We start from the raw sequence: 24,785 nt of genomic DNA, 5'->3' as shown, positions 1-24,785 counted from the left end.
ATCTAAAAAGGGATATTTGGGATTTATGAGCATATTAAAGAGCTTCAGTGACGCTTTGCAGTTATGATGATGACTGGACGTGGAATTTTAAGAGTAGTGGCGGACTGAGTGTGTGTGCGTGTGATGTTTAGCACGAAGATTTATGGGGGGGGGGACAATCAGGCACTAATCAGGCTGCTTCAAGCATGTTCTCAGCTTTAATGAGTCATTTCAAGATGCAACACAGTTAGAATCATTTATAGCATTTCAAATGACAGTACATTGTGCTAAAGCTAATTGTCTGATCTGTTTCAAATTGCTCCGACACTCTCGTTGGATTGTTATTGTTTAACGAGCACTGGGCTTATGATAGTTGGGGATTTTTCATCATAGTTTTTATTTTGTTTTGACTTTTGTTTTTCCAAATTCAGTTAAAAGAATGGGTGCATTAGTTTGATTGTTTTTTTCGAAATGTTTTGTTTTAGTTTTTATTTGTTTTGGTATTTTTGCTTTATAGTAACTGCGACAGATATGCTTAAGTCAAGTTCTTATTTCATATACATATTTCATTTCCTAGTTCTTATTGCATATTTCTTACGCACTTGTAAAAGCTTGCGGAGGAACGTCTAAATGGAAATATCGGCTGGAATGGAGACGAGCTAAACTAAGACAGAATCTACATCGCTGTCATCAAGTATTAGCGTGGGATCTTTTTGAATTCCAAAAACTAAGGTTTCCTTTGAGAGTCATTGAAGTGAAGGACACCTTTGCTATTCGTCATGTCGAAGAAATGCTAATGAGTAGAACCCAAATCAGTCAGAGCCAAGTGAGGAGATAGTTTGTATCCAAATGCCACCAGGGCCTGGCGTCAGAAGTTGAGCAGTATCTTTGCATATCTTTCAGATCAAGACAAACAATTAATTGTGCAAAAAAGGGAAGAAGATAAGGGGTGGGGATAGATGGGATATCAGGTTGGCTCGCTCTTTCATGTGACCTAATGTATCAGAGCATTACATCAGCCCCTGTCACTTTGGCCTCCTTCATCATTTTGTGATCAACCTTTTGGACTTCACTGTGGACCAATACACAGAAGAATGCAAACACTGAACCTAATCTAAAAGGCAGCGAGAGGAGCTGTCAAAACGCTCCCCCCCACCCCCATAATGATGCTGTGAGCTGTCGACCGTCACACTAAGTGGACCTAACGAGTAGTTTCCAATTCAAGACACGCTCCAAACATTTATGTATAAAATAGCATTTGATCATATTCACGCTCTACACTAAGCATTGTCATGACCTCATCACAACACAATGGCTTTGATGAACTGTACAAAATGCATGCTGATTTCAATTTGATGGTAGCCGTTGACAGCTTTGCCGCAAGAAGTACTCGTCCTCAGCTGAGTAAGTCGTCTGATCAAAAAACAAAGTCGCAACACAGACTGTGTTATTCCATGTTCTTCTCAGCCAACGCTCAATGCTTGCAGCACATTCCACTCAATATGAATAACCCATCAGAGTCAGTGAATTAGCTCTGCGTGTTTTCCACCTTTTGCATACAATTGTGGCCCAATTGCACAGTTTGTATGTAAAAACATGCACACACACACACTTGGTGGGGGTGTTGCATTTGCCAACTCCTCCCATGGGCAAAAGATAAAAAGCCCTTACGTCTTCAGAGCTAATCCTGCTGCAGGCATTGAGGATAAGCATATTACATCTCATTCCTGCGTGTGAAAAAGCCACTGTCTTTGTATCTTACCATCAGTTTCAGCTCATATTCATTTCAATCCAACTTTATGAACCCCGATGGAGGAAATTGATTTAAAAGCAAGAAAAGTGCCTCAGACAATAAGATAAGAAATGTCAAAACTGAGCTGAGTGTCAAGTGAGTGAGCGAGAGAATTTCAACAAATATGTTTTCTTTTGCTATGTTCAAGGAGACGGGAAAAAAAAAAATGAAAGGCGGTTTAAAGAAATTGGATCTGGCAAATGTTAAGTTGACAAAGTTTTCATTTGATATTTGACACTACTCTTCTATTAAATACTGTTCTGGGAAGTTGATTTCTTTGGATTTGGGCTCTTTTACAATCATGACCAACAATAGGAAGGACAAAGATTTTAAGAAAAGAATGTCTACCGATTGGCCTACCCAAGCAAAGTGTCCCAAAGTGCTGCTCTTGAGCATTTATGTGAGCTACACTTCACCTCCAAATGCGGCTTTAGCCAGCTTTTAAAATATACAACAGAACTTTTATACTGCTATTAAAGCAGCCGTTTGACCCGTCCACCCGTTTACAATGGGGCTTCTCTTCCCTTCCTTTTAAATCACCCAGCTCGAGTTCAAACGAGATAGCACTCCATGTGGTGGAGTTGGAATCAAAGGAATGAATGATTCACCCAATGGAAATGCAAACGCCATTGTCAGCTGAGAATTCAGACAGAAATGATAATGGCAGATGCAAAGCATTATTTGCTTAAAACTCAAAGCCACTAAACTATATTTTTATCTTCTTGCTCCATACTGAGTCCATTAAGTACATGCCTAAAGCCAAACTTATCATAAAGTAACTAAATGAAGACTACACAAAACAAAAGAAACATGACAAGCAAGTGGGCCATAAAGGGCTGAATGTTGAGCTTTTTTTTTTGGTTAATTCATGTGCTTGTTCCCAGTGGCTGCTGTCTCAAAAATGCTTCATGTTCTTTCCCCTACTAGTTAGTGCCCCCTAGTGAACATACAGTATACAATAGTGAGAGTTTCTCAAGTGACAATCTTTTATTTGCGGTCATTTTCCACAGAATTCAAGATATCACTCCATAATATTGGTCTGATAACATTTTGTATTAGCAGTGAATCATTTTGCAGTCTGTGGCATTTGTAAGTGCTATGCAGAGCTATAAAAAAAAAAAAAAAAAAAAAATTAATTAAATGTGACCAATAAACATGTCCGTATAATTTTACATGTCAAATGCACAGGCTGGTGGTTTTAATTGTATTAGCTTACATTTTGCATCATATCAAAATATTTCATCCCCAGCCTATCATTTATTAGCTAGTCTTTGGCTTACTGGTCACGACATGACTAGCGGTAACGAGAAGATCCAACAATTAATATGACACAAGTATGCCACGAAAAATGAAGAAGTGTAATTTTTTCACCGACTATACAATTCATGTCCAGACTTGACTCACACTTCAGTAAAATGTCATTATTTATTTGTCATTTGCCATCCTCCACGGCCAATTTCACATCCAAATGAAAGCCTTTTCTTCTGTTATGTAGGCCAGCGAGCTCCTGGGAGTCAAGCAGTAATGCGACACCGTGACATTTTCTCAGCCACGCGGGAGCTCTAGTAAGCAAAATGGGCTTCTTCTCACTACACTTTCAGACTAAAGGGTGAGATTAGACTTTTGAAAAAGGATCACCAGGAGATCAATGATTCATCTCACTTTATTACCGCAATGCATAAGTCATGACTCCAGGGGTTCATTAGGCTCTTCTAAACTTTTACATCTTGTGAACAAATACAGAAGTGTCGAATGAAAAGAACACGATGGCAACTGCGACTTCAGTGGAGTGAAATGCGGAAGGTCAAAGCGGGCCCTGTTCACGCTACTTATGCTGGGTGGAATTATGAGCGGAAGACGCGTTGCTTATTTTCTTGACAGAGTTAGAACGGAGCCCAAGCCACTAAATGGACGTCAAGCGAATGAACTGCTACGCCGCCAACGACAACATTTTAATTTTCCCAAATGTCAAACAGGTGTAAATAGATGTTAACTGCTGTAATACAAGACATTTATGGAGAACAAGAGAGAGGCTGCTTCTGCACTTCACTTTTTAAATTTCTCTTTGAATGTTTTATTTTATTATTTATTGTACTAATTCCCCTCAAGGCCGGGGGAAATTGATTTGACACTTTGCGCTATATTTTTTATTGCACGCCACACAGAGAAGGTAAAAGTCGCCTTCATAAATGGAGACATAGAGGGAGTGTCAGATACATAGATGAGGCAGGTACATGCAAATGTTCAATGCCTTGCTCATGGGTACTTTGACAGTAGTGCCAAGGCAGACAACAAGTGGTTGCAATTTTCCAAAGCCAAATCCATCCTTTGCTGTTCAGTGCACTTATTGCGCCTTCAAAACCTGTGTGAGGAGGATTTGTCGATGGCAATCGTGAACAACACTTTCTTCCTCAGAAGAGACGGACGGGGTTCAGAAGGGTCAGTCGCATAGCAGCTTCACTCTGACTCGACAAACTGAAGGCTTATCAAATTGAAGCTTATTCTGACTTTGGGCCAGAGGCTTGCTCCACCCAGGAGTAACTGCCAGCCATGCACAAGGCACAAATCTCACACCTATGGATGCTTATTCTGACTTTGGGCCAGAGGCTCGCTCCACCCAGGAGTGACTGCCAGCCATGCACAAGGCACAAATCTCACACCTATGGATGCTTATTCTGACTTTGGGCCAGAGGCTCGCTCCACCCAGGAGTGACTGCCAGCCATGCACAAGGCACAAATCTCACACCTATGGATGCTTATTCTGACTTTGGGCCAGAGGCTCGCTCCACCCAGGAGTGACTGCCAGCCATGCACAAGGCACAAATCTCACACCTATGGATACTTTGGAGTGTTTGTTCATTTAATCAAAACACATTTCAGACAAAGTCTGTTTTTGGTGAGTAGTTTTTATTTATGAACAGGCTTAAATGGTTCAACTTCACCTGTACTGGAATTTACGTTTCGATTTCATCTGTACATATTCAACAGCTGATGACTTTCACTAAAGCAAAAACAACAACCATCTAAAGCATTTGATCAGCGATAAAACTTGCGCTGAGGTGAGACATTTGTTGTTTTGTTTTATATAAAGCTACCTCACTCGTTGGTCTAAGGAGGCGGCGCTTTTGAATTTTAGATGCATTCTGTGTTGGGTCTTTTAAACCTGGCGTGGCGGCGCTGCTGGACCATTAATTATGTAGCTCCCCTCTGTTTCTTAATTTCTCGTCTCACTGGTCGCGAGACATGAATTAATAACTTCATTTAATAAGCAATTTTTTGGGGGGGGTCTTGTTCCTGTCGCACATCTATTAGTGAAGCGTGCTTTGGATGACAGCAAGAGGATGCTGCGGTTATGTGCCGTTGCCGTGTTGCTGTGTGGGCCTCATTGAATTCAGTAATTAATGATTTGAGTTTCACAACTAGTTTGTGGCTTTGTATCCAAAGGTTTGCATGCAAACTCTCTGTACGTGTTGTTGCCTCGTGTGTTTTGTTAGCGAAGGAAAAAATAATAATAATGTGTTGTCGCCTCCTGTGTTTTGTTAGCAAAGGAAAAAAATAATAAAAGCCCTCATGCATATAATGTACCAATTACCGAACAAAAAAAAGTTACTAAAGGATACTTTGTAGAGAACAGAGAGACAGTCAGTCAGGGTGAGACAGACTATTAAACATCTTGTGAGTTGTTTTTTTTAATTATAATTTCTAAATGAGAATGTGCACACTAACGCTGTGTTTGAATATAGGAATATTCACACTTTATTTAATTGTAGGAGTAAAAGACCCTGTAAAGAATTACTCAAGACAGTGTATGGCACACAAAAGCTAAAAAGCTATTTAAACAAACATATAAAAACCAAAGGTTTCCTCCAAGATTAAATACAAATGTGTTACTACTTTAAATTAGTTCTTAAAAGTAATACTGTAGCCTACTTACAAAAATGCAGTGCGCATAAAAAAAAAAAAAAACACTTTAGTTTAAGCTACCGTATCAATATTGTATATGCACAGTTTGAATGTTGACCTTGTAATTAAATATTGGAAAAGTGAAAACCATATCAAGCTTCGATACTTTTCCCGTGGGTCTACTCTAGCCGGACTTGTGTTTGGTTGCACAATATATCATGGGAGTTGCGGTGGTTTCCAGCATTTATTTCTAATAACTTGGCCATCTACCACACGCTGCAGCCTTGGCTCCCGCTCGGCTCCAAATAAAAGCTAATTTAATGCAGTTGGAGTCATATTTCCTCACTGGTTTATGCTGTTTGTTTCTGCGAGCAGCGGCTTTACCAATAACGGTAGCCATTTTTAGGACCTGAGCTCAGCTCAAGCAGAATTGTCTTCAATGTTCATGTTTAAATCATTCCCCTGAGCCACAGCAGACTGAAGCCATGATAACTTGCCCGAGTTATTTATCATTTAGTTTTGTCCCTTCACCTCTTGCCATGAGGATTTGAAATGCACGCCAGCGTTGAAAAACTTTTTAAAAATTCATTTGGATCTCCTTTGTTGTTTTAATTAACCTTTAGATTCGCAAGTGAGCAAAAAAACACATAAAATACCAGGCCTTGTTTTTTTTGGTTTGATATATTTGCCTAGTTTTCCAAAAATATGCTCCGACTGCATAAGGCTGACTAACTATTTTTCTTCCCTTTTCAATCAATTGCTGGATTGTATTGCAACTTGAAATCGTTGATAACCTCTTAACGTTTATAAGCAAAGTGCACCAAGTATGCCTCTCACAAAACATTGCTCGCTGCCTTCAAAAGCTTGTTTTATATGCGAGCTTCTGAGCGAGGAGTAAATAAAAAGATGGGACGTGATTAGCGAAAATTCCAAACTGCCCCCCACATGCTCTTACTTTTTTTAATCTAATCTCAGCTGATTTGAAGCAAAAAAAAAAGTAAACGTAAAAATAAGTAAATTACAGCAAGTATCTTGAGGCAGGACTGAGACGTTGCAGGGGGGGTCATTAAGCACTATGGTAATAAAGTTTACATGAGAGGAGCCCCCACCTCCCTCGTAAATGACAACACACCATAGTCATTAAGAATAAAGCTGTCTTCATTCATGCATTCTTGACTCATTTCTCCTCCTTTAATTGTGCACCCGATAGTCATTTCTTCTCCACGTTTACAGCAAGTCTAACTACACTTCCCGTAATTTACCGAGGACCCAACACGTCCAGCATTTCTATAAAGCGTAAGGGGGGCATTCATGATTTACATTCGTGATGGGAAAATGAAGCTTTGGATTTGCTTCATCAAACAGTTGTTTTATATTTGACTTTTCTAGATGGCACTATCTGTTCAACATTGGGCTGAAAGTATACGGACTCAAACCAATAGTTCGGTGGTCAGGTCTTGCATCAAGCAGACTAAAAAAAAAGTTTGCTCCTGCTGGATGTGATATCCTAAGTGAGTAGACAGTCACATGGCCATAATTGGCATTTTCAAGGGTCTTGCACACTCTTAGCTTGCTGGTCTTTGTTTGTTTGTATTCGCATTGAAAATGCTATCTAATTAGGCAATGCTCTATTTTGTGCTGTGACTGCATAAATTAAGTTTAATAAGGCCGAGCACTCCGTATGCTTTCAAGTCTAGGAGAAGTGGGTCTAGAAATGTCACTACATAGAACCTTGGGATGTCTACCTAACCTATTTGTGTATGTAGTGCGGTTTGAATGGTGTTTTGATCATGTGCGGCGGCATAGACGCTTTCTGGACTTCGCTCCCATATCTAATGTGCACATCAGTTGTGTGGTCCAAGTTCACTGTATGCATTTCCACATTCCTCATTGTCATCCTGCTCTTCAACAGTGTAGATGTCCTTGGGTTTTATTCTGTTCTGTGTCTGGAGCCTTTTTTGTTTTTTTGTTGCATACTTTTGCATAGTGATTGACCTTCTTCCACTTATGCCATTTTTTCTTTTTCACAAGGCATTCTTCTGCTCTATTGATATCACAGGCCTTTTTGTGGCTTTTCTTTCGTGCCTTTTGAGATCTGGTCCAATGGCTAAGCAACTTTTCATTGGGGTTGAGTTGGTTGCAAATATAAAACAAATATGCATTCACATTATTTTATTGCCACAATGTTTAACTACAACCTTTAAATTAGTCAAAAATGGTTCAACTGACTCAAGTTTCATGTGATTTCTCTTGGAATATGTTTTGGGCAAATATTGGTTTGGGGCTGTATGTTGTTGGAATCTCTGTTTGGGTAAATTAAATGAGGGGATTTTTGGGGTGGGCAAAATGAAACCTTCCATTCTGTCTTGTCATTTTCTTTCTGGTTTTGTTTTTTTAGTCGAGGCTAGTGTCACGTACGTTGATTCAAATTCAATTACCAAATATTTATTCAGCACAATACAATGTTCCCAGGACCCAATTCCCCAGCCTCTTTTGTGCCACAAAACAGTTTCATTAATTTTGTATTTGATAGTTTGTCTTGATGGACTGGCATATAAACAGGGGGAAATATTTATTTCAAATTTGTTGTTGTAATTAGTGAGAGGCCAGCACATGTTCCTCTTCAATGAGCCAGTCTCATTTTCCATAATGAGTTTTGAGATGCAACACTGTACCAAGACCCAAATAAAAAAAACATTTTCGTCTCACAGTTTCGAGTTCACTTGTGCTTTCATTGTACAATATTTGAGAACAGACTTAGTTTGCAAGAAACCATGCCACGGATGTTATTTTTCCACAAGCTAAGGGGTCTTGTACAACAACTTCTATGATGCAGTGCGAGTTAGAACTTTAAAAAACAGTTTAGACATCATTTGGATATTTAGACCTACCTATCTACCCCCCTCCACCACAGTTTAATGTTGTTTCATGCACAGCTTGAGTATCTCTGTGGTGCATTAGTGCTCCAAAAGGTATCAGGCATTTAAGGACATGAATTGCGAGATACTCCATTGCTGCTTCTTTTAATAGGGTGTAAAATTCCTATTTATGGGTTTGAGCATATACGCTTTCTAATACATCTTTATGAATATGGAACAAGCTCCTTATTCCAAATGTTTGCTCACTGCACATTGTTTTATCTAATAGATTCCTATTGTCAAAAAAATAGCCTGAATATAAATGAATGTGTGGCAGTGGCAGAATTAGATCCATTTCCCAAAAGTCACTGGGTTAATGGTGAAATATGAACCTTTTTCTACAATAATCTGTTTTTCTTATTTCAAAGACCAGAGATCTGCGCACTCTCGATACTTCCCCTGCTCCTCCAGAGCCTACATTAATTTACATTTGCCAATTATTTTATAGGATGACTCAGCAATTAGATCTAGCTCAAGTGTGACTTATGTCTCAACCCTGATGAGAAATATGATGAAAACTCTTATCTGAATGCATTCTCCATTGGCCAGTCCCTTGTACTGCAGCTGAGTCAGTGGCTCATCAAGTATGGGGAACCATAATTCAAGGATAATAATTAAGTCATATATATCAACTTTTGACAACACCGATTTATAGTATTGAAGGAAATGTACGTTCATTTGAAGTTAACTTTGGAATATGGGCCTTGATCAAAAAGGGAAAAGGAAAGAAAGAAAGAAAGAATGCACAATATTAAATCGTAATGACAAGAACTTAAAGAATGATAATCTAGAAGAAATGCATTTATATTTACAATGTTTTTATTATAGCTGCAAAAGCGTGGGCACTGCCAGACCTCTTGAATTATAGTGAAATACAGTACGTAGCATAACATTTACGATGCATCTACAACTCTTACATTGCTCTCCAGTATGTTTCAGAGAGTAGCAGAGTTATTTCCTGTAATTAATATAGTGATGAAAGTTTGCTGTACTGCATAAGGCAGGATCTTATGAATCATAACAATAAATGCTTCACTGCTACATTAAAATATCTGCAGCCTGTTTGCAGTTACACTATCTGATGATTTCAAAATGAAATAAACATGACTGGTGAGCCTCCAGATAGATGCGTTTGCTCAACACTCAACTTTATTTGACAAACTTGCTAGTCCTTTCAAAAAGTATACAATTCTGAATTGTATATTTTTTTAAAGGACTAGCAAGTTAAAAACAATTCGTAAAAGTTAAACTTGTGCCCTTGCAAACATTTAGCACTGTGGCCTTGAGTAGCATTTTCAGAGCTCCTGGTTGAAATTAGACATTTAATTGGATACAAAGAACTGAGCCATTCCTTAGCAAGGTCCAGAACCAGTGTAACTCAGCATCATGTAGAATAGTAAAAAAATATAAGTGGTTCATGATGCATCTTTGAAACTTCATTATCCCATCACTACTCTGCACGATGAACACTCACTCATCCGCACAAATTCACCTTTGGAAAATGTAATGGAAATTAGGCAAGTGAAAAACTTTGTCATTATTGTGAATCTATTGTTTTGCCATTGTTGTCTTGTTAAAAGGCCAACAAGTAAAATGTCATTGTGTGATGTGCCACAATAAATATTCACCACATCTCTCTTGGGAAAGTCAAATCTCCTCCTTTCCTTAACATTTGTGGAAAATGTGATGTAATCTGTCAAAGAGAGATTAAAAAGTGCTTTTTATTTCAAACAAAGAAATGAATCGGACTCTCGGAAGTCGCGATATTGTTGACGTGAGTGATGAAATTCTTACTCGCGCGCTGTAACGTGTGCTGCTGCGAGTTGAGGAGGTGCTACGGTAAATAGGTAGCCATGGAACAAACAGGTCATTTTCAAAACTAAAGTTCATTTTCCACTGGTACCGGAAGTGACTAATTGACATCCTAAAATCAGAGGTGCCACCATGTGGCATGATACTGTACTACAATAAATGTCTGCGTCCATAGTAACAGTTTTGCAAGGGGGGTGAAAAGTATCGAGTCATGCAACAGTCAAGTGTCAAAGTGATGTTAGACCCGTGTTTGCTTCCAGTTAAGTTAAAAATGAATTATATTTCAATCAAACCAAGGGGGCTCCTTGAATTAATCCCCCTCTCCTGCACAATTAGAGCATGATAGCTGCAAGCAGCTCGCCTCACAAGTAATTTTGTCTTACTAATGAGCAGACCAGACCCTGAGTGTGCGTGCGTGCCTGCGTGCCTGCGTATGCGCCAGAGAGCGAGACGCAGCTCGGCTTTTGGGGTTTTAAAGCTTTTGATGAATGACTACTGTCCCACTGGCTCATGCCATCATTAGTCTGACACCAGATAGAAGTGAAGTCCTAAAAGAAAATGGAAAATTGATTTACCTCAATTGTCATCCAAGGAAAATACTTCATCCTGGTAATCCTACGCAACACTGCGCAGAGCGATTAGAGAATTACCAGTGTGTTTCCTGATGCACTCATGTGGAAAGAAAGCATTCTAATCAGCTTTTATACTCTCTCTTCACTGTGCAGCACCCGCATTAATGGAATGTGAAAAAAGACACCGCAGCTGCAGTCTAATTTGGATAACATTGCCATGAGACTTTTGGGGAAAGCTGTTATGTATAATTGTGAACAGGGCTGAAAAGGAATGCCCATTGGATTACCAAGTAGATTGTTTCCCTTTTTGACCCAAGAGAGAAATGGCTAGTTATACTTAATTTATTGTAGAATTTTTTTTGTTCATCAATCATTCACATTTTTACATTAGCCTCCACACAGTTGCAATCAGCTCTTATTTGTTGCTGGGCGCAGTGATCAATAATATATGTTGAGATTAAATATGATGCGCTGCACCCGTCCGTGTGTGTGTGTGTGTGTGTGTGTGTGTGTGTGTGTGTGTGTGTGTGTGTGTGTGTGTGTGTGTGTGTGTGTGTGACAATTCACAGCCTTCAGACTATATGGGATACTAAACTTCCACAGTATTGTTGCATCATAAAAGCTGCTTTACTGAACAATACGATAAAAAAATTCACAAACGGTGTTTTAGTGTGTTCATAATTATGCAAGTGACAAACTAATAAAAAAAATATAACTATACATACAGTGAATGATAGTTTGTAATAAACCATGTGGTTTGGCAATAGAAAGCGCTGCATGTCATTGTAACTGATTACACCTAACATTTTTACTATCTAATTTTAAAGAGTTTCTGAGTCAGCCAAATAATGAGATATCAACATTTGCACACATTTACAAATTGTATCACTAAATGTTTCACTGTTTTTTGAAGGTCTTTAGATTTTCAGACATCTTGCTTTCTGCGTTTATTCAAGTATTTAACGCCAGCCACTGATAGTGTGTGGCTTCTTAATGTTGTGTTTATTTGCAGGTGCTCAAATATCAACATCAACTTTGTGCATATTATGTGAGTACATCTGTTACTTAGTGAAATAAAGACTAGGAATTGAAAGAAAAAAGTAACTAAGCTGCAAATAATTTCTTCTGCTTCTCTTTTCATTTAGTAGTATTATTTTTGACCATTCCTGAGAATTGTTTCTATAATCGAGAAGACTATTTCTGATATATGGCCCTCCTCATCTGAGCGAATCGAAATGAAAAGCCTCAATGGCGTAAATTTTCATCGCCCAAGTTCGGCATACAAACTACCTTCTAAATAATTGACATCTCGATTTATACAACAATGCAATTCAGACAAGCCTTATATGATTTATTCACACCTGCTTTTTGTCGTTTTCCATCTGTTGTACCATATTTTCTCTCCTTGTGGGCATTTGAACACATCTGGTGACCATCGTTGCAAATAACCATGACATCACATCTTCTTCCTGGTGGCAAAAGACAAAGAGTTTGTGATTGAGAAAACAGGGTAAAAGGCTTCAATGGTGATTTTAGCATTCATGATTGATAGTGGTGAATGTGTGAAGAGTTAGTGGAAAAGAAGAAATATGAAGTACTAAAGCAGATTACGCCAAATGCATGAGCAGTTTCATCAGAAACGTAATGGTAAAACATAAAAAGTCCACAAACAATAAACCCCAGGATAAATTCCAGGTTTTTGTGATGTTAAAGATATCCAGAGATCAACTCAACTATTTTACCTGCAGACAAGTAAATGCACAAGATTATAGATCTCCTTGATGGTGGATAAAAAGTTTTGAAATGATTTACCTTGGTCTTATTTTAAGATGACAAAAACCTGGGATTGCAACAAAGGTGTGTCAACAGGTGTGTCAACAGGTGTGTAACGACATTTTTTGAGGTTGCAAATGGTGACGTCATAAATGCGCGACATTTGTAACATTTCCAGCGGAAGACAGTGTTACAGTTGAGGGAAAAGCTTTTCTACGAGATTGTGGTTGCACAGTCCATCCATCATCTCATCCTATAATGCGTGTGACGCAGTCCATTGCGTAGATTAATAAAACTTTGGGGGGAAAGGGAAGATTAATACAACTTTGTTATTGTTTTGTTTTTTTAAAGGAAAAAAAGGCAGCAGGAGTTGTTGTCTGGTGGCAGCCAATCAGCAGCGGATGTCGTAGGAGCGTCACTGCGCATGTGCACGAGCATCCACACGTGGTTGGAGGAAACCACGCACGCAAACTCCAGCGCTTGCTTTCAGAAATGGCGGACGGTAAAGGCAGCGCTTCGCTGCCGCTACCTTGCGTCTTTTCGCCTAAATCCCACCGATACCTGGCAGTGTGCGCCCAGGATGGGAGGCTTCGAATTTGGAACACAGACAGTCAAACACTCCACCAGGAGTACGTGCCTTCAGCTCATTTGAGCGCCACTCCTACATGCATACATTGGGGACCATGCCGGACAGCCAAGGTACGCAAGACTGCTGCTGTGGCGTTCCTTGCGGCTAGCGCGGCCTAAATTACTCGGGCTCGGACGTTGTCATCAAAAGACGGCAACACGTGATCGGTCGCGATTTTCTGCAAAGAAACGTGCAAATAACCATGACCTACCCTGCTTAGCACAGAGACCTTTTCTCCTAGTGCGTGTTCGCGACTTAGCCGTAGAAGCACGTTAGCTAACTGCTAGCCGTCAACAGCTCCCAAAACCCACGTTGGTCGCACGTGGAGTTGTGATCTGCGCAATTACGGGATTACAACAATGGAACAACCACAGATGATTAATTTCTCACGTTGTCGAATACGGTCCGTCGGTACTACAAACCATATTTTTCTAATTCACCTAACAGCGGGTTAGCAACATGCCGGTAGTGGCAGGAGGAGTCTACTCCTCCGGCAGCACTGTAACTCAAATAAAGCAGCGAAAATAACATTTAACCGTCTCCGACCACTGGCATTGTTGTACGTGACGTCACATGTCGCCGACTTTCTTTGCACGAGATAACAATCCTCCGTGTCAATTGTGTCAAATCAATGCAACCGTTTCTCGTACACTGATGGAAGTGAGTGTGGTACGTTTTTCAGGAGGGTCCTCAGAGGAAGAGGAGGAAATCGGAGGCGGTGCAGCTGGAGCAAAGGGCAGACCTGTTGGCAATGGGCACGGTGGCGGGCACCGTCCTTATTTACAGTACAGCCAAGGGAGCTCTTCACTGCACCCTGGTAAGTTTGAAACTAATCCTTGTCATCATTTGTAGCCGTTTCTGTGCATTTTGACGCTAGAAGGTTGTTTTTGTGCTTTCAGGACGGAGGCCATAGCGGGGGAGTGAATTGCGTTCATTGGCACCCCGAAGACACTTTGTTATATAGCGGCTCCGATGACACAAACATTGTGGAATGGGACCTGCAGACGGGCAAGGCGCGGAGGTCAGTCTAATGATAAAATCTCCAGATCTGCACGCGACATCCTCAAAATGAGCCATGATTAGGGCTGCAGGGTACCGGTGTCAATAAATGCAATCCCAGTTGTTGTTTACAGCAAGTGGAAAGCAGACGGAGCCGCGGTAACCAGTTTGTGCGTGAGCCCGGACGGTAAACTGCTGCTTTCGGCCGGACGGGTCATCAAGATGTGGGCCTTGGACACCAAGGAGCTTTATAGGGTGAGTGTGGCTAACTTTGTAATCACCCATCAAGCATCGCTTTCATCGAGCCGAACCGGCAACCTATGGGCCTCTCTCCCCCGTTGCAGAAATTCACCGGCCACTCCACGGCGGTGACGACGCTCCGCTTTGCCACGGCGCAGCCCAGCGACAGCAGCGGTCTCTATTTTGTGTCTGGCGCGGCTCACGATCGACTGCTTAGCGTGTGGTGCGTGCGTACGCGGTGCTCATTCAAATCCTGAAGCGACCCGCACTGGTGCGGCGGTACTGACTCCAGATTGTCTCGCCGCAGGCAAGTACGAGAAGACGGCAAGGACAAAAACTCGGTGGCGTCGTTCGTACTGACGGATGAGCCGAAGCACGTTGACCTCGTCGCGTCCAAAAGCAAGGAACAGGTCAGAGAAGATGCGATGAAACCTCACCGATCCATCCCGACGGATGCTTGTCGACGAGCACGCCGCCAAATTCCCGGTTGTCTCCTCTCAGCAGGCGGTGAGGCTGGCGGCGGTGTGCCAAGATGGACAGCTGCATCTCTTTGAGCACTTTCTAAACGGGTGAGCGCATTCAACCTGACCTGCGCGTTCAGACGGCCGGCTCGGCTCGCCACGCGAGCTCATCAAAGCGTGTCGTCGCAGGCCCTGCAAGAAGCCCCAGTCGCCTTTGTGCACGCTGCAGATGTCGGACACAAAGGATACCCCGACGCCGATCCCCCTCCTCGCCGCCGCCTTGGCCGCCGAGTCCCGAAGTGCGATGCTGGCTTACGGCAACTATCTGCAGCCTGTCACGGAGAGAGTGGTGAGCGCACAGGCCCAGCGTTGCCCCTTTGCTGTCTTGTAGATCACTTGTAAATGACCTTATCCCAACCTCCTTTATTTTTTTCCCCCCCCAGGACCTTAACACAGCCGATAGGCACGTTTGCTTGACGCGGAATGTTCAGACCACATTGTCCCTTTCCATCACATCTGCCGTTTCTAAGGTAGCCTTTTTCAGGAAACGTAATTTGCCCTTTGCTTCTGCGAGATCAAGCAGTAGAATGCTTGAGAACATACAACAAATCTTGTGGTGTCTCAACTCCAGGTGAAAACCCCAGTTGTCAACGCCAAGAGCAAAGTGCTCATTCCCGGTCTTCCCGGTCATCAAGCCCCAGTGAAGGCGACGGCGAAAAGAAAAGAAGGCACGGACAACAAAGAGGTTTGTTCGGTGTACCCGTCCCGATCGCTCGCGTATATAAGAAATGGCGGGGGGAAAAAGAACAGCCCCAACGCCCCTCTCTCTTTTCAGAAGTCAATAGCGGAGCGTCTCGGGGAAATTGATCTGCAATCTGCGGCCTCCGCCCAAAAGGGGGCGCCCTGCTTGCAGACGGACAATTTTGCCGTGCTGCTGGTGCAGGGCCTCGAGAGCAACGACAGCACCATCCTAAATGTGAGTATGAGCTGTTAAAAATGGCCGTCCCGTTCCTCTCATCGCTATTTTCCATTCCCAGAAAGTTTTTCAAACTCGTAAAGACACGGTGATCAAGAAAACGGTGGCTCGGCTACCCCTTCCTTCCGTTTTACCGTTGGTGGAAGAGGTGAGTGAGCGTCACTTCGTATTCTGCAGTGACAAGCCTGGATCTTTGTGGCCGTGCTTTAAGCGACTATTTTTTCTTTTCTTTATAGATTACCAAGAGGCTCCAAGGGCACCCTTTCACGTGAGTCGCTTACATTAGATGCTACTAAGCTAAACGACACCACTCACTTGTGCCTAGTTTACATGTAATAGAGGGATCCATTTGAACCCCCCTCCCTCCCTCCCTCCTTCTTGTAGGGCATCTCTGATGGTCCGGTGGCTCAAAGCGGTACTAATGCAGCACACATCATACCTGTCTTCGGTGAGTCAGCTGTTGCTCACTCACTTCAAGCTTTCCATGTTGAGTATTTGATGGTGTGACGTGAACTAAAAGCTACGTTTCCTTGACCTGTCTGGCCCGTCCCACAGCTGCCCGACCTGGTTTCCCAGCTGGGAGTGCTCTACCACATGATTGAGAGCAGAGTGAAGATGTTCCACAAACTGACAAAGTTAAAAGGAAAGCTGTACCTCCTGGTGACGCAGGTCAGCTTCAGCATCTCGTGATCCTGTCATGCAAACAAATCGTGACCCGTTAATTGCTTCATCTCAATCTGTTTGCGTTGTGACAGAAAACCCAGATCATGGGAGAAGCTCTTGATTTTTGTGACAGCAGCAGGAACATAACACTATTATTGTTGACCGCTAGGTGGAGACAAAGACGGAGAGCAACAAGGCGTTTGACGTTGACCACACAGCCAAGCTGGTCTATGAAGAGGGTAAGGGACTGCTTTCCTTTCATTTGGACACTCATGAAGCTATTTTTCCAGAGCGCGCGTTTTGAGGTTCATGTCGGCAGTTTTGCTCTTCACGCAGACATTGTGGTGTGTGCGCTGCATGCAAACGCTGCTGCTGTTGCCTGGCAACATGGCCAGTAGCAATTTATCTTGAGCAGAATGAGCCCCCCCCGCCTGCTCTGGTCACCAGTGTCTTCAACGTCACTGATTGTTGGAATATTGAAGGGAAAAGAAAAAAAAACAACCAGCAATTTAGAAGTAGGGCTTTCTACTTTTGCAACACCCTAACTTGAGTTGGAGTTTGCATTTTGCTTTCCTGCGTAACGAAATGAATCTCCCAACATTTCAAGTACAACTTGTTGTGATTGTTTCCAAGGACCAATTCAGTGAAGAACTTTCAAATGAATGTGTCCTTTTGAAAAGAAAATTCTTTGGATCCAATAATGACGTCTGTAGGGCGCAAGTGTTTCTTAATAGAAATCTTTCTCCATTTATTTTTTAAAATGACCCAATGCCACCGTTTTCTGCCTTTAACAGAATCTTCGGATGAGGATGAGGCCTCTGGGTCTGAAGAAGGCCTTGTGGATGAAGACTCGGATGTAAGTTTTGAAGAGTCCTCCAACTAAATGTTGAATTGCCAATGCTTACAGAGAGGATCTGGAAGGACATCATAACATAACACAATACAGACATTTTGGGTTATGCTATTTGAAACACAAGCTTATCTGCAGCAATTCATTAATAAATGAATCTGAAGGCTTATTTGCTGTTTATTATTCGTCATTAGAATTGGGAGGAGGACGAGGTGATGGAAGACGACAAGAAAGAGCCAAGTGATCACGAGGAAGACGATGCCGACGGCAGGACGGATTCCAAAGCGAACGGGGAGGAAAAGATGGAGCACGATAATGAGAGTGAAGAAGAATGACAAGGCAAATACAACATGGACCTGAAATGTACTTTCATTTTAGTTTCCTGATTTTAATTTTCATATGAAAACAAAGTATTGTGTTACAAAATGGAGGAACGTGATGGAATTTGAGCCCCGCTTTTTGGAACGAATCCCAGTTCTTTGTCGCCAAATGAGCGACGAAGGAATTTGGAGATGGATGTTTCCAGAATTTCGTTCTGCCATCTTGCAACCAATACCACAACGTATTGTTCTGCCGTGCAGGAAACAAGGTGGCGCCGCCTTATTGGTTGAGCAGAACCATACTCGCCAGGCCTTTTATGTACAGGAAACTGTTTGAGCCAAAGGAGGACTCATTAAGACCACACATTATGTCCTGACCCAACAATGTAAATCTATGTACAGTCAAATGTTTGTATGCGCTCTTCATTCTAAAACTACCCCGCAGAGGTCCTTGAGATTAAAGGAACTCCTGTAAGTCAAGTCTCCTGAAAGGTGTGTGTGTGTGTTTATTTTTATCTGGTCCACATCACGTGTTGCCATCCTTTTGTACAGACTTGGTCCTTAAAACCAAAGCTGGCGGCCACCGGAAAAAAAAAAATTGCAATGAACAGACTCAATAAACGACTTTGAATTTTTAACACAACTTAGTGTTTGTAGAGTTGTTTGAGTCTTTTAAATACCTTGCTTAGCCTGTTAAATATTTCAATTTGATTCAAAATGAGATTTTTTAAAAAATGGAAGCAATCATTTGTATAACATGCCTTAATATACAGCAAGGGTGTGCTTTGTATGTGTTGTATAAATTGTAATGTGACAAATATTTACCAAAGCTGCACAAAAGCCTGCAAATATTTTAATTGTGTATATGTATTCCAATTAAAATGTAAGATTAGGCCAGAGTGGGTTGTCGTATGTCATCATTCACATCTTAATCTTCAAATGTTAGCTATACAAATAAACACAGCTAAGCTCATGCAATTTTGGTGGAAGAAGGTAAACTGCTTTAAGACATTGTATGCTATGTTGTACATAATGAAGCCGGCAGTTTGGCAGGTTCATTTTATCCAAATTAATGTAATACTTTCTGCTCTGCAACCCTCTTGATTGTGCCTTCTGAGATACCTCGGCATCTTCAAAACATCAGAAGCTCTGATGAATACTCTGCCTTCATGAATTTTTAAATGCAAAATTGGGTTAAATGCAAAACAGGAATTAGGCCATAAGGCTTTTTTTTATTGAGATCTGGTAAATACAATCTCTTTAAATATTGTGGGGAAAAAAACACCTGCATGTTTATCATGTGTAATAGTGTTGAGATTTTGGAAGATTTTTTTTCTTACCATTTTACAGCAAAAAAAAAAAAAAAATGAGTAATTGAATAAACTTTTATCCTTGATATCTGATTTCAAAACTATCATTTTATGTGTGTAATATGTGATAGGTGATTAAACATTTGCTTTCACCATCTTAAGCAAGCCGTACCTACAAAGTGGCCCGCGATAAAAAAGTTTGGCACAATTGTTCTAAACGATGCTCCAGTAAATCCTTCAATAGTCAATCGTCTGTTCATTGCAATTTTTTTTTTTCCGGTGGCCGCCAGCTTTGGTTTTAAGGACCAAGTCTGTACAAAAGGATGGCAACACGTGATGTGGACCAGATAAAAATAAACACACACACACACCTTTCAGGAGACTTGACTTACAGGAGTTCCTTTAATCTCAAGGACCTCTGCGGGGTAGTTTTAGAATGAAGAGCTCATACAAACATTTGACTGTACATAGATTTACATTGTTGGGTCAGGACATAATGTGTGGTCTTAATGAGTCCTCCTTTGGCTCAAACAGTTTCCTGTACATAAAAGGCCTGGCGAGTATGGTTCTGCTCAACCAATAAGGCGGCGCCACCTTGTTTCCTGCACGGCAGAACAATACGTTGTGGTATTGGTTGCAAGATGGCAGAACGAAATTCTGGAAACATCCATCTCCAAATTCCTTCGTCGCTCATTTGGCGACAAAGAACTGGGATTCGTTCCAAAAAGCGGGGCTCAAATTCCATCACGTTCCTCCATTTTGTAACACAATACTTTGTTTTCATATGAAAATTAAAATCAGGAAACTAAAATGAAAGTACATTTCAGGTCCATGTTGTATTTGCCCTGTCATTCTTCTTCACTCTCATTATCGTGCTCCATCTTTTCCTCCCCGTTCGCTTTGGAATCCGTCCTGCCGTCGGCATCGTCTTCCTCGTGATCACTTGGCTCTTTCTTGTCGTCTTCCATCACCTCGTCCTCCTCCCAATTCTAATGATGAATAATAAACAGCAAATAAGCCTTCAGATTCATTTCTTAATGAACCGCTGCAGATAAGCTTGTGTTTCAAATAGAATAACCCAAAATGTCTGTATTGTGTTATGTTATGATGTCCTTCCAGATCCTCTCTATCAGCATTGGCAATTCAACATTTAGTTGGAGGACTCTTCAAAACTTACTACATCCGAGTCTTCATCCACAAGGCCTTCTTCAGACCCAGAGGCCTCATCCTCATCCGAAGATTCTGTTAAAGGCAGAAAACGGTGGCATTGGGTCATTTTAAAAAATAAATGGAGAAAGATTTCTATTAAGAAACACCTGCGCCCTACAGACGTCATTATTGGATCCAAAGAATTTTCTTTTCAAAAGGACACATTCATTTGAAAGTTCTTCACTGAATTGGTCCTTGGAAACAATCACAACAAGTTGTACTTGAAATGTTGGGAGATTCATTTCGTTACGCAGGAAAGCAAAATGCAAACTCCAACTCAAGTTAGGGTGTTGCAAAAGTAGAAAGCCCTACTTCTAAATTGCTGGTTGTTTTTTTTTCTTTTCCCTTCAATATTCCAACAATCAGTGATGTTGAAGACACTGGTGACCAGAGCAGGCGGGGGACGGGGGGCTCATTCTGCTCAAGATAAATTGCTACTGGCCATGTTGCCAGGCAACAGCAGCAGCGTTTGCATGCAGCGCACACACCACAATGTCTGCGTGAAGAGCAAACCTGCCGACATGAACCTCAAAATACGCGCTCTGGAAAAATAGCTTCATGAGTGTCCAAATGAAAGGAAAGCAGTCCCTTACCCTCTTCATAGACCAGCTTGGCTGTGTGGTCAACGTCAAACGCCTTGTTGCTCTCCGTCTTTGTCTCCACCTAGCGGTCAACAATAATAGTGTTATGTTCCTGCTGCTGTCACAAAAATCAAGAGCTTCTCCCATGATCTGGGTTTTCTGTCACAACGCAAACAGATTGAGATGAAGCAATTAACGGGTCACGATTTGTTTGCATGACAGGATCACGAGATGCTGAAGCTGACCTGCGTCACCAGGAGGTACAGCTTTCCTTTTAACTTTGTCAGTTTGTGGAACATCTTCACTCTGCTCTCAATCATGTGGTAGAGCACTCCCAGCTGGGAAACCAGGTCGGGCAGCTGTGGGACGGGCCAGACAGGTCAAGGAAACGTAGCTTTTAGTTCACGTCACACCATCAAATACTCAACATGGAAAGCTTGAAGTGAGTGAGCAACAGCTGACTCACCGAAGACAGGTATGATGTGTGCTGCATTAGTACCGCTTTGAGCCACCGGACCATCAGAGATGCCCTACAAGAAGGAGGGAGGGAGGGAGGGGGGTTCAAATGGATCCCTCTATTACATGTAAACTAGGCACAAGTGAGTAGTGTCGTTTAGCTTAGTAGCATCTAATGTAAGCGACTCACGTGAAAGGGTGCCCTTGGAGCCTCTTGGTAATCTATAAAGAAAAGAAAAAATAGTCGCTTAAAGCACGGCCACAAAGATCCAGGCTTGTCACTGCAGAATACGAAGCGACGCTCACTCACCTCTTCCACCAACGGTAAAACGGAAGGAAGGGGTAGCCGAGCCACCGTTTTCTTGATCACCGTGTCTTTACGAGTTTGAAAAACTTTCTGGGAATGGAAAATAGCGATGAGAGGAGCGGGACGGCCATCTTTAACAGCTCATACTCACATTTAGGATGGTGCTGTCGTTGCTCTCGAGGCCCTGCACCAGCAGCACGGCAAAATTGTCCGTCTGCAAGCAGGGCGCCCCCTTTTGGGCGGAGGCCGCGGACTGCAGATCAATTTCCCCGAGACGCTCTGCTATTGACTTCTGAAAAGAGAGAGGGGCGTTGGGGCTGTTCTTTTTTCCCCCGCCATTTCTTATATACGCGAGCGATCGGGACGGGTACACCGAACAAACCTCTTTGTTGTCCGTGCCTTCTTTTCTTTTCGCCGTCACTGGGGCTTGATGACCGGGAAGACCGGGAATGAGCACTTTGCTCTTGGCGTTGACAATTGGGGTTTTCACCTGGAGTTGAGACACCACAAGATTTGTTGTATGTTCTCAAGCATTCTACTGCTTGATCTCGCAGAAGCAAAGGGCAAATTACGTTTCCTGAAAAAGGCTACCTTAGAAACGGCAGATGTGATGGAAAGGGACAATGTGGTCTGAACATTCCGCGTCAAGCAAACGTGCCTATCAGCTGTGTTTAGGTCCTGGGGGGGGAAAAAGTAAAGGAGGTTGGGATAAGGTCATTTACAAGTGATCTACAAGACAGCAAAGGGGCAACGCTGGGCCTGTGCGCTCACCACTCTCTCCGTGACAGGCTGCAGATAGTTGCCGTAAGCCAGCATCGCACTTCGGGACTCGGCGGCCAAGGCGACGGCGAGGAGGGGGATCGGCGTCGGGGTATCCTTTGTGTCCGACATCTGCAGCGTGCACAAAGGCGACTGGGGCTTCTTGCAGGGCCTGCGACGACACGCTTTGATGAGCTCGCGTGGCGAGCCGAGCCGGCCGTCTGAACGCGCAGGTCAGGTTGAATGCGCTCACCCGTTTAGAAAGTGCTCAAAGAGATGCAGCTGTCCATCTTGGCACACCGCCGCCAGCCTCACCGCCTGCTGAGAGGAGACAACCGGGAATTTGGCGGCGTGTTCGTCGACAAGCATCCGTCGGGATGGATCGGTGAGGTTTCATCGCATCTTCTCTGACCTGTTCCTTGCTTTTGGACGCGACGAGGTCAACGTGCTTCGGCTCATCCGTCAGTACGAACGACGCCACCGAGTTTTTGTCCTTGCCGTCTTCTCGTACTTGCCTGCGGCGAGACAATCTGGAGTCAGTACCGCCGCACCTGTGCGGGTCGCTTCAGGATTTGAATGAGCACCGCGTACGCACGCACCACACGCTAAGCAGTCGATCGTGAGCCGCGCCAGACACAAAATAGAGACCGCTGCTGTCGCTGGGCTGCGCCGTGGCAAAGCGGAGCGTCGTCACCGCCGTGGAGTGGCCGGTGAATTTCTGCAACGGGGGAGAGAGGCCCATAGGTTGCCGGTTCGGCTCGATGAAAGCGATGCTTGATGGGTGATTACAAAGTTAGCCACACTCACCCTATAAAGCTCCTTGGTGTCCAAGGCCCACATCTTGATGACCCGTCCGGCCGAAAGCAGCAGTTTACCGTCCGGGCTCACGCACAAACTGGTTACCGCGGCTCCGTCTGCTTTCCACTTGCTGTAAACAACAACTGGGATTGCATTTATTGACACCGGTACCCTGCAGCCCTAATCATGGCTCATTTTGAGGATGTCGCGTGCAGATCTGGAGATTTTATCATTAGACTGACCTCCGCGCCTTGCCCGTCTGCAGGTCCCATTCCACAATGTTTGTGTCATCGGAGCCGCTATATAACAAAGTGTCTTCGGGGTGCCAATGAACGCAATTCACTCCCCCGCTATGGCCTCCGTCCTGAAAGCGCAAAAACAACCTTGCAGCGTCAAAATGCACAGAAACGGCTACAAATGATGACAAGGATTAGTTTCAAACCTACCAGGGTGCAGTGAAGAGCTCCCTTGGCTGTACTGTAAATAAGGACGGTGCCCGCCACCGTGCCCATTGCCAACAGGTCTGCCCTTTGCTCCAGCTGCACCGCCTCCGATTTCCTCCTCTTCCTCTGAGGACCCTCCTGAAAAACGTACCACACTCACTTCCATCAGTGTACGAGAAACGCTTGCATTGATTTGACACAATTGACATGGAGGATTGTTATCTCGTGCAAAGAAAGTCGGCGACATGTGACGTCACGTACAACAATGCCAGTGGTCGGAGACGGTTAAATGTTATTTTCGCTGCTTTATTTGAGTTACAGTGCTGCCGGAGGAGTAGACTCCTCCTGCCACTACCGGCATGTTGTAACCCGCTGTTAGGTGAATTAGAAAAATATGGTTTGTAGTATCGACGGACCGTATTCGACAACGTGAGAAATTAATCATCTGTGGTTGTTACATTGTTGTAATCCCGTAATTGCGCAGATCACAACTCCACGTGCGACCAACGTGGGTTTTGGGAGCTGTTGACGGCTAGCAGTTAGCTAACGTGCTTCTACGGCTAAGTCGCGAACACGCACTAGGAGAAAAGGTCTCTGTGCTAAGCAGGGTAGGTCATGGTTATTTGCACGTTTCTTTGCAGAAAATCGCGACCGATCACGTGTTGCCGTCTTTTGATGACAACGTCCGAGCCCGAGTAATTTAGGCCGCGCTAGCCGCAAGGAACGCCACAGCAGCAGTCTTGCGTACCTTGGCTGTCCGGCATGGTCCCCAATGTATGCATGTAGGAGTGGCGCTCAAATGAGCTGAAGGCACGTACTCCTGGTGGAGTGTTTGACTGTCTGTGTTCCAAATTCGAAGCCTCCCATCCTGGGCGCACACTGCCAGGTATCGGTGGGATTTAGGCGAAAAGACGCAAGGTAGCGGCAGCGAAGCGCTGCCTTTACCGTCCGCCATTTCTGAAAGCAAGCGCTGGAGTTTGCGTGCGTGGTTTCCTCCAACCACGTGTGGATGCTCGTGCACATGCGCAGTGACGCA

General features: G+C 43.2%; 2 protein-coding genes and 1 long non-coding RNA gene across 5 annotated transcripts; 1 reads left to right on the top strand and 2 right to left on the bottom strand.

Moving 5' to 3' along the window:
• Positions 1–12,306: 12,306 nt before the first annotated feature.
• Positions 12,307–13,172, bottom strand: LOC119115995. The gene is made up of 2 exons (XR_005096220.1): positions 12,789–13,172; positions 12,307–12,445 (listed from the first exon to the last, which is right to left on the bottom strand). It is a non-coding gene; the product is annotated as an uncharacterized LOC119115995 (long non-coding RNA).
• Positions 13,173–13,185: 13 nt separating this feature from the next.
• Positions 13,186–18,785, top strand: LOC119115991 (WD repeat-containing protein 43-like). Of its 2 annotated transcripts, none has more exons than XM_037240986.1 (18): positions 13,186–13,448; positions 14,060–14,194; positions 14,277–14,398; positions 14,511–14,631; positions 14,721–14,839; positions 14,924–15,026; positions 15,121–15,185; positions 15,267–15,426; positions 15,521–15,607; positions 15,709–15,822; positions 15,913–16,053; positions 16,115–16,201; positions 16,290–16,321; positions 16,438–16,501; positions 16,609–16,722; positions 16,886–16,955; positions 17,511–17,572; positions 17,761–18,785. In XM_037240986.1, exons 1-18 carry the CDS (start codon positions 13,242–13,244, stop codon positions 17,899–17,901), a joined length of 1,944 nt encoding a protein of 647 aa, XP_037096881.1. In that variant the 5' UTR covers positions 13,186–13,241; the 3' UTR covers positions 17,902–18,785. The 2 variants fall into 2 exon arrangements, with proteins under 2 accessions (XP_037096881.1, XP_037096880.1); XM_037240985.1 differs by having other exon boundaries at positions 15,118–15,185.
• Positions 18,786–19,568: 783 nt separating this feature from the next.
• Positions 19,569–24,760, bottom strand: wdr43 (WD repeat domain 43). Of its 2 annotated transcripts, none has more exons than XM_037240987.1 (18): positions 24,498–24,760; positions 23,753–23,887; positions 23,549–23,670; positions 23,316–23,436; positions 23,108–23,226; positions 22,921–23,023; positions 22,762–22,829; positions 22,521–22,680; positions 22,341–22,427; positions 22,132–22,239; positions 21,901–22,041; positions 21,753–21,839; positions 21,633–21,664; positions 21,453–21,516; positions 21,232–21,345; positions 20,999–21,068; positions 20,377–20,438; positions 19,569–20,185 (listed from the first exon to the last, which is right to left on the bottom strand). In XM_037240987.1, the coding sequence occupies exons 1-18, from the start codon at positions 24,702–24,704 to the stop codon at positions 20,045–20,047; spliced, it is 1,941 nt and encodes a 646-aa protein (XP_037096882.1). In that variant the 5' UTR covers positions 24,705–24,760; the 3' UTR covers positions 19,569–20,044. The 2 variants fall into 2 exon arrangements, with proteins under 2 accessions (XP_037096882.1, XP_037096883.1); XM_037240988.1 differs by having other exon boundaries at positions 22,762–22,826.
• Between the last annotated feature and the right edge of the window lie 25 nt (positions 24,761–24,785).

This window comes from Syngnathus acus, chromosome 22 (assembly GCF_901709675.1).
Source record: "Syngnathus acus chromosome 22, fSynAcu1.2, whole genome shotgun sequence".
NCBI lineage: Eukaryota > Metazoa > Chordata > Actinopteri > Syngnathiformes > Syngnathidae > Syngnathus > Syngnathus acus.
The sequence above is the reverse complement of the archived record's forward strand: the minus strand, read 5'-3'. Positions and strand labels throughout refer to the sequence as shown.